Below are 9,489 nucleotides of genomic sequence, written 5' to 3'. Positions count from 1 at the left end.
TCTTTACTTCCTTGCCTCCCCTGGCTTGTTAAGTCTGCTCTCTTATAGAACCCAAGACTACCAGCCCAGAGATGGTCTCACTCACAAGGGGCCTTTCCCCCTTGATCACTAATTGAGAAAATGCCTTACAGCTGGATCTCATGGAGGCATTTCCTCAACTGAAGCTCCTTTCTCTGTGATAACTCCAGCTGTGTCAAGTTGACACAAAACTAGCCAGTACAATGTGCTTCTATCTCTATCTCTATATCTATTCTATATAATCTATATCTAATCTCTTTCTATCTCTAAGATCTATCTATCTATCTATCTATCTATCCATCTATCTCTATACCTATACCTATACCTATATATATAAAACTTAGATTTTACCTTCCGAATTTATAGAAGGAGGAGAAAGACAACAAACTTAAAGTGTGATAAGTGGAAGGAATCAATAAGTGGAGGGTGATGCAGATGCAGAAGGGGATATATGCACCAAGGAAAGGGGAGAGAAGAAAATAGGAAGTATTGTTAAATAAAATACTTATCAAAGTTTGTTGAGTGGAATCAAAGATAAACTGGGTATTAGGTTAATGTTCTAAGAATAGACAAAAGCTGAAATGTGTAATCCAATAGGCAAAACTCATAATGTAATTAAACTGTTGTCAGAAAAGCGATGTGATTAAAGGTTTGGTTGAAAAGATTTGAATTGTATAATTGCTGATGGAGAGCTGCAAAAGGATTTTGAAGGTGTTCATGTAAATAAACACCTAACTGTAAAGGTTCTGTTAGTTAAGAGGCTGTGAGCAGACTACAGAAGGGTAGAAGTAAGATAAGTAATAGCTTAATTAGAAGCTACTGATGTGTCATAAATGATGCTGCTAGAGGAGGGTGGGGTCCTCTAGCCCCTACCCCTTGGAATCCCTCATTCATTGTCCTGGAGTTCCTGTCACAGTTCCTGGCTGCTGGGTAACCTTCTTGAAACCCGCTGTCTCCTGGAAATAGTTTCCATCCTGAATAAGTTGTATTCTCATAGATCTGAGAATGTAGTCACCTGGGAATAATGTGTTATTTGATCAACTGTTTTATTCACAGTCATGTTTGCAGTAAATAAAGGCAGTACAGAAATAATTCTCGGTCTAGAGAAACTAGTAGAAAAAAAAGAGGCTTTAGAGAAAGGGAAAATACAAAGAAAGAGGGGTGAGGGTGAAATTAAAATGATTAGAAAGAGCTAGAATATGAAATTATACTGTGACAGCCTTTGTGTCAAAGGTGATGGAATAAAATATTGTGTTCATTCAGCGAAAACAAATTTACTCAAACCTCATCAATAGGTAAACAATACTGCTATAGTTCAGTTATACTGTCATAGTAATAGCATTACTATTATTTCTCATAGTAACAAGTTTTCTGTATGCCCTATTTTGTCTAGATGTTTTCCCAAGTTCATAACTTGGGCTACGTTTTCTAAGAACAAATTGAGACATCAGGGTGTTAAAAGTGATTCAGGCCGGACGTGGTGGCACATGCCTTTAATACCAGCACTTGGGAGGCAGAGGCAGGCGAATTTCTGAGTTCGAGGCCAGCCTCGTCTACAGAGTGAGTTCCAGGACAGCCAGGGCTACACAGAGAAACCTTGTCTCAGAAAACCAAAAAAAGGCCGGAAGAGGCCTGTGGCCCTACTCAAGAAGAATGAAGACCAAAATGTGGACACTGTGCCCCTTCTTAGAATTGGGAACAAAACACCCATGGAAGGAGTTACAGAGACAAAGTTTGGAGCTGTGATGAAAGGATGGACCATCTAGAGACTGCCGTATCCAGGGATCCATCCCATAAGCAGCTTCTAAACTCGGACACCATTGCATACACTAGCAAGATTTTGCTGAAAGGACCCAAATATAGCTGTCTCTTGTGAGACTATGCAGGGGCCTAGCAAACACAGGAGTGGATGCTCACAGTCAGCTATTGGATGTATCACAGGGCTCCCAATGGAGAAGCTAGAGAAAGTACCCAAGGAGCTAAAGGGATCTGCAACCCTATAGTTGGAACAACATGATGAACTAACCAAAACCCCGGAGCTCTTGTCTCTAGCTGCATATGTATCGAAATATGGCCTAGTCGGCCATCAATGGAAAGAGAGGCCCATTGGACTTGCAAACTTTATATGCCCCAATATAGGGGAATGCCAGGGCCAAAAGAATGGGAATGGGTGGGTAGGGAAGTGGGGGGCGCTATGGGGGGCTTTTGGGATAGCATTGGAAATGTAATTGAGGAAAATATGTAATAAAAAATATTAAAAAAAAGAAAGAAAAATGAAAAAAAGTGATTCAGGTTACTGAGGCTTGCCTTAGTGAATAAAATATGAATTGATCTGACTCACTTCTAAGTGTATTCTTTAAGGAACTGCCAAACCCACCAAAACACTTGATAAAAAAATGTACACCACCAAAAACACACATGTATACCTGCACATATACATGCAGAACTGTAAAACAGGAGTTGAACAGAAAGGAAACACAACACTCCATTTTGGATTGAACTGTCATGTTGTATATTGTCAAAACAGACAGTAAAGAAAGATTAGGAAGGAGAGCTATTGCTTATTGTATGACTTCAAGCAACAAGAAACCTCAAAATTTTTTCAACCTTAAAAGCAAAAATTAGAGATAGCATCATAACTGGGCAAAAATCACACTCCCTCTAGTTTATTAACTCACATATTAAGAACATTATGAACTAACATTGAATATATATGGTTGGGAGTTTTGGATTCAGCATATTTCTGCTTATTACTGGATCTGAAGAGCTTGGTATGACTCTCATTTGTACTTGCATATCTGATTCAAAATAAGAAATATTTAACAGATTGCTATGAGTATCAAGAAGTAGTGCATGCGCTGGGTGTGGTGGCTCATGCCTTTAATCCCAGCACTCGGCAGAAGGCAGAGGCAGATATATTTCTGAGTTCGAGGCCAGCCTGGTCTACAGAGTGAGTTCCAGGACAGCCAGGGCTATACAGAGAAACTCTGTTTTGAAAAACCAAAAAAAAAAAAAAGAAAAAAGAAAAGAAAAGAAATAGTGCATGCTAACACCTGTATCCAACTCTACTGAAAATAAAGGGTGCCTACCTGGAAATTAATAGGAAAATCTGAGGCATGCTGGAAAATACATGTACAGAGACCAGTCTAACACCAAGTTGGGAGAGCAGGTTTAACTGAAAAGGGCCAGGTGCTGCTGCAGGCAGGTGACGTCATGTAGTGACTACAGCCCTAACGAGCATGAGCATGAGGAGGAGTAAATGCCTGCATCCTGTCAGTAGTAACGACTTATGAACCACTCCATGATCACGTTCACATGGATCCAGTGCATATTAAAGCATCTAAGCCCATATAAAGCAATCAGGAGGGAACCAGACATGTCTGGATTAATTGAAGGAATGAAGATACACCTTACCAACCCAGGTAATGGATCTGTCTCTCCATGGATTTCAGTTGTGTATAAGAGACTAATCTCCTCTATGGAGAGTCCTCCTTAGAACAAAAGATGTCAGTGGGGAGGTGAGTACTATCTCAGATAAAGTTATCTATTTTTAACTTTGAAAAACTCCATAAAGGAGAAAGGGACCATAATAATGAAAAAATTGTCATATTCAAGGCCTAGTGCAAATTTCTTTCATGAGAAAAGTGAAATTTGCAGCAGACACTTCAGACTGGCAAGAACGGGAAGAAAATTGGTCATCTGAAGTCCACATCTGCTTTTCTCTATAGCTATCTCTAACATCAACATTCTGTAAATTTCCATTATTTGGAATACAAACTCCATTTTGCTGCTCGTCTGGTGCTAAGAACTACAGCCTAGCATACGTTTGCATTTAACACTCTGTGATTATAGCAGTCATTTCAACAGACTGGCTCACTTTAGGATGTTTATGCTGGATAGCCCACTGAACAAATGACATAGACCCTTACGGAATTCACTAGTATGTAGGGATGGATTCTGAGTTTTCAAACTGGATTTTCAGTAATATTCAAGGATGCTTGGACCTGGACTTGAGCATCTAATATCATTTAAACAATGCCTAGCTGAACTAGTATCTACATTAATTTTTTTAACTTTAAATTTGAAAGGTCCATGTAGATTTAGTCAAGGAACACCTTTCCTATGTCATCAAGCAGGAGTGAAGTACAATGGCAATGTCTGGGTTTTGTTTTTTTTTTTTTTTTTTTTTTTTGGTTTTCTGAGACAGGGTTTCTCTGTATAGTCCTGGCTGTCTGTCCTGGAACTCACTTGGTAGACTAGGCTGGCCTTGAAGTCAGTAATCTACCTGCCTCTGTCTCCCAAGTGCCACCACTGCCCGGCTGCAATGTCTGTCTTTAAAGTTGGCTCCTTGTTGAAAATTTTTGTGCTGAGTTCACTCAAAAGTTCTAACTTATTAGATATAAAAAGTTTCATAAATGTCTCAATATAAAAACTGAGAAATTTGAGAGGCAATGTGTGGCAATGCAGGCATGTATACATAGGAAATGTTAGCATAGGAACAACACTCCCTTTTCTTCTTCCTTCCCCTTTTTATTTCTTCTTTTCTGAAAACATTTGTAGGTTTTATTGCTATTCAACATAGCAAGCAGCAAAATTATAAGCTACACAAGAGATTTCTTAGGTATAAGTTGACAATTCAGTTTAATTTTGCCTCCAGTCTTTTCCTACATGTAAAGCCAGTCATACTAATGTTTTCTCAGTAGCTGATTCATGGTCCTCTGTATGGCTCATCCCATGATCTTTCTATAGGGCTCATGCTGGGTTGTGTGTGACTGTGACATGTTTTCGTACATCATTGTTTCTCCCATTTTCAGTGACTTCCTATGACCTCATGTTTTCAATTCAGTACTCACTGCCTCGACTTTCATGCAACTCTTCTTAGTTAGGGTTTCCATGTCTGTGAAGAGACACCATGACTAAGGCAGCAATACTTATAAAGGAAAGCATTTAATTGGGACTGGCTTACAGGTCCTGTGGTTTGGTCCATCATCATCATGGTGTATGTGTGTGTGTGTGTCATGGAAGCATCCAGGAAGGCATGGTGCTGGAAGAGCTGAGAGTTCTACATTTTGTTCTGAAGGCAACAGAAGACTACCATCCAGAAAGCTAGGAGGAGGGTATCAAAACCTACCCCCACAGTGACACACTTCCTCCAACAAGGCCATACCTACTCCAACAAGGCCACACCTCCTAATAGTGTCACTCCCTGGGCGAAGCATATTCAAACCAGTACACTAAACTCATAGGTTTCATAGATGTGGTGTGGTCCTATGCATTTGATTTTTATTTTCCCTAATGAGATAGAAATCTATAACTTAAAGCTTGTCATTGGAGCATTAAATACTTGATACAATGTTTATTGAATGAATTAAATAAATATTTAATGCCAGTGATTATGTGAGCCTTTCCTTGCAATGAGCTGCTTTATAACAAACCACACTAAAATTCAGCTACTTAAACCAGTAATTTTTATGACCTCTTTTGATTCCTAAGGTTAACTTTCCTAACTTGTGTTTCTTCAAAATATTGAATATTGGTTGCAATATTCAAGATGGTTTCTCAGAATTGGAACTTTGGGGAGTAAGGACTGAAGGTGGTAATGGTTGGCACAGTGGAGCTGCTGACACCTCTCCTCCCATGTAGTCTCAGTTTCATTTGCTTCCCATGTGGCCTCTTCAGCTGAGTTCTTCATGGCATTACCACCCCACCATTGCACACTAAAACCTTTGGCCTTCTTTGGTTGTTCTAGGATAGAGGAATTTAGACCCCACGGAATAATAGCAGAGATGAATACTTGTAGCTTTCCCGGAGGACATTCCTTACATATTATGTTCTCCTAATAGGATTAGAGGTGTGATTTTGCTGTTGTTGTTGTTGTTGTTGCTGCTGTTCCTTTCTTTTCATCTTTTTAAAATTCTATCTCCCTCATATAGCTTACTCTTCCTACCACTTTCCCCTTTTCTTTTGCATATAACTTCTGGAACATTTCAAGTTTAGTTCAATGGATACCCATATCGGTTTCATGAGGATGTTTGGCAGTAGTCAGTTTGTATCTTTCTTACATAATTCACTCTGCTTTCTTTGTAGAAGTTCATGTCTCTACATGCCACAAAGTTATTATTAGTGAATGGTTCCTAAAACATTTCCTTATAGAATCACAGCATGATTGTTAAAATGAGGGAATTCACACTGATACTTATTTTGAAATTTTTAGTTGTCTATATTATCCTTCACACTGAAATCAGCTCACACTTCATGCAGGCATCTTGGAGCTGCATTTCTGTAGCCGCGTGCACTGTAACACTGCATTGCTCTCCCTTGCATGTCTTTGATAGCACTGAAGCATTTGGAGTGTATGGCTTGACATTTTGTAAAATGACCACTAGTTTAGGTTTGGATGACTTTGTGTTAATTAATATGGACAGGAATCCCACCAGTGTTATTATTTTTCATTCCTTTAATTCCTAATGACATTAGTTCTGATTGATTTGGGTTTCTGCAATGCAATCACATTATTTCTTTTGTTTTCATAAATATCTTATATAATTAATGAAAGTCTTGAGACTGCATAATCATGTTTTTTAAATTTTATGCTAATTCTTTAACATTCTTGATGTTCTTGACCTGAATGATATTTTACTGTGGCATTTGACAACTGTCAGTTCCTCCTTGCCGCTCCAAATGTGCCTGTTTACATGTCAGGGTATGAGCCAGACACAGAGTGACAAACTCAAGTAGATTAAGTGACTGTGTCAGACAGAAAGGGTGGTAGACAGCCAAGGAGGCCATTCTATGAGCTTCAAGTGACCAACTCATTTTCATAGTTATATTGTAAACAGAGTTGACACATTCTTAAATAAAACTTTTGACACAATTTATGTTTTACTTGACTGGTTTTTATATATCTCTATCTCTAGATCTAATCTCTATCTATCTATCTATCTATCTATCTATCTATCTATCTATCTATCTATCTACCTATCTATCTATCTATCTTATCTATCCATCTATCCATCCATATGGTGTTTGAGTGTGTGTGTGTGTGCTTAGCACTTAGCACTTAATATACTCCCCTATTCAAGCAGAGCCCCAGGACAAATTCAAATAGAGAAAACTCAGACTTACCTGTGAAGTCAATGTTGCATATAGCTTTGTATGTTGCATCAGACTTTCAAAAAGTTTATGCTACTCTGCATCAGATCACACAGCTACTATAGGAATCAACTACATACCACAAATTCGTAACTGCTGCCCCATAATGAAATTAAGTGGTCACTGAAAATTATTTTCAGATAAAACAAATTAAAACCCAGGCTTCTTAAAAGGTCTTCTGGCTAAAGAAAAGCTTATTTTTTCTGAAAAGGTATTTTTCTTTTATGTTACATTTATATTCTGAAATTATCTTTTGGTGTTTGAAAAGCTACTTTATTTTAAGCAAAAGGGATGAAATTACAGTACCAAGATTTTGCCACAGAACATAGGATGTAACTGCAGGACCCTTAGTTTTGAACCTCAGGGAAGAAACAAACAGCTAAACCTGCAAATCCCAGATGAAAGTGTTTAACTGCCACAGTCCGAAGGCTTCACCCCCGAAGCCTTCTGTTTGGCTACCACAGACACGGAGTCTGAGTCTGCTTAGTTAGGTAGCAAGGTGACACACAGGACACACAGGTGACATTACAGCTCAGTTGCCTGTACGCTTCGGCTTGTGATGCCACCCAAGCCTCACTTTCTCACAAGTCATCCTCCTCATCGGGGAGAGCAACGGTCTGTGCCACTTCCAAGTCACGCTCGTATTTCTTTGCTAAGGCTGGGTCCATGGCCACCTCAGGTGGGGCTAGAGCCGGCATGGCAACGAACTCCAAGTTGGAGTCTCCAGTGAGTCTTCTGGAGAGCCAGAGGAAGGGTTTCTCAAAGTTGTAGTTGCTTTTGGCGGAAATGTCGTAATACTGAAGGTTCTTCTTGCGGTGGAAGACAATAGACTTCGCCTTCACTTTTCTGTCTTTAACATCTACTTTGTTACCACACAGCACAATGGGGATGTTTTCACACACCCGTACCAGATCCCTATGCCAGTTGGGCACATTTTTGTAAGTAATTCTTGATGTTACATCGAACATTATAATGGCACCCTGGGCTTGGATGTAATAGCCGTCTCGCAGGCCCCCAAACTTTTCCTGGCCAGCAGTGTCCCAGACGTTAAACTTGATGGGCCCTCTGCTGGTGTGGAACATCAGAGGATGTACTTCTACGCCGAGAGTGGCCACATACTTCTTTTCAAATTCACCAGTCAAGTGGCGTTTTACAAACGTTGTTTTCCCAGTACCACCATCGCCCACGAGGACAAGCTTGAATTGGAGTGGGGGATCTCCCTCTGCGGCCATTACCTTTTACAAGTGTCTCCACACTGTCCCACTAAGGAAAGATTGGGAACCATAATTAATAAGCTGAAATATTTTTCATGTCATCAGAATATTTACGAAACCTTTGCCTAAAATGAGGAAGCACTTCTAGATTTAAATAGACAGTTACCACGACTTCAAAATGTCTTGACTTAGAAATTTTGAAATTTTAATAACTTAGTTGGCTCTTCTCCATCAGCCTCCCTTCTCTTATGAACTATGACCTAAATTCTTTACCTTGCCTGCTTGGGGTTGATTTTACAGATGCATCATCCTAGATCTGTGCACTCGATTCAGGAGGGTTTTCTGGAGAGAGGAAAGTGACTGACAGGATGGGTTTTTTTCCTCTTCTTTTCTTAGGTCTTAGACCTCTGTTTCTGCCCTGAATCAGAGAGAGAGAGAGAGACAATGACAGGTATGGGGAGGGAGGAAAAGGGAGGGAAGAGGGAAAAGTGGGGGGTGGAGAGGAGAGGAGGAAGGGGAGAGGGAAGAAACAGAGTGTTAGATGCTCTTACATTCTTCCCTGATGACGTCATAATCTACAGAGGAGATAGTGCAGCCTTGTCTTGCTTCTGGCCATAAATGGAAAGCATTTTCACAGATGAATCTGTGCCTTTTGTGTATCCTTTTAGTAATATGAAGGAAGATAAATCAGCCATTCTTTCTATAGGGTTGGGAATGTTAAGGACTGCTTGGTAGGACTTAGACATACTAACTTTCTAATGACACTTTTGTGTGTCTTGATTGGATATGTCTATATTCTGTCTAGACATTTTCAGGCATTCCGTGTTACTCCTACGCTATGTATTAGATGGATCCACAAAATCCCATTCTGGAGATGTGTGCTCGCTGGCTACCCCTACTGGGGAAGTTGCACTGCAGGAGCTTCAAGGTTCAGCTCAGCCACTGCCACTATCATTCACTCCAGATTCCCCCAGGGTCCTAATTGCTTCCTTTTGCACATGTCTTTACAACTAGCCTTTTTACTTCTTCAGAAATGTAACTGCAGGAAACAGACTTGTGTGTCCCTGCTGTGTCTTCCTGTAAGACTCATACTACAATTCTGTAG

The 9,489-nt window shown here is 39.9% G+C and overlaps 1 protein-coding gene across 1 annotated transcript; it reads right to left on the bottom strand.

The window, feature by feature from the left end:
• Nucleotides 1-7,421: 7,421 nt before the first annotated feature.
• On the bottom strand, nucleotides 7,422-8,908 carry LOC110292956 (GTP-binding nuclear protein Ran-like). Its single transcript, XM_021160649.1, has 2 exons — nucleotides 8,658-8,908; nucleotides 7,422-8,433 (listed from the first exon to the last, which is right to left on the bottom strand). Exon 2 carries the CDS (start codon nucleotides 8,400-8,402, stop codon nucleotides 7,752-7,754), a length of 651 nt encoding a protein of 216 aa, XP_021016308.1. The 5' UTR covers nucleotides 8,403-8,433; nucleotides 8,658-8,908; the 3' UTR covers nucleotides 7,422-7,751.
• Between the last annotated feature and the right edge of the window lie 581 nt (nucleotides 8,909-9,489).

The sequence above is a fragment of the Mus caroli genome, chromosome 4, assembly GCF_900094665.2.
Source record: "Mus caroli chromosome 4, CAROLI_EIJ_v1.1, whole genome shotgun sequence".
NCBI lineage: Eukaryota > Metazoa > Chordata > Mammalia > Rodentia > Muridae > Mus > Mus caroli.
The sequence above is the reverse complement of the archived record's forward strand: the minus strand, read 5'-3'. Positions and strand labels throughout refer to the sequence as shown.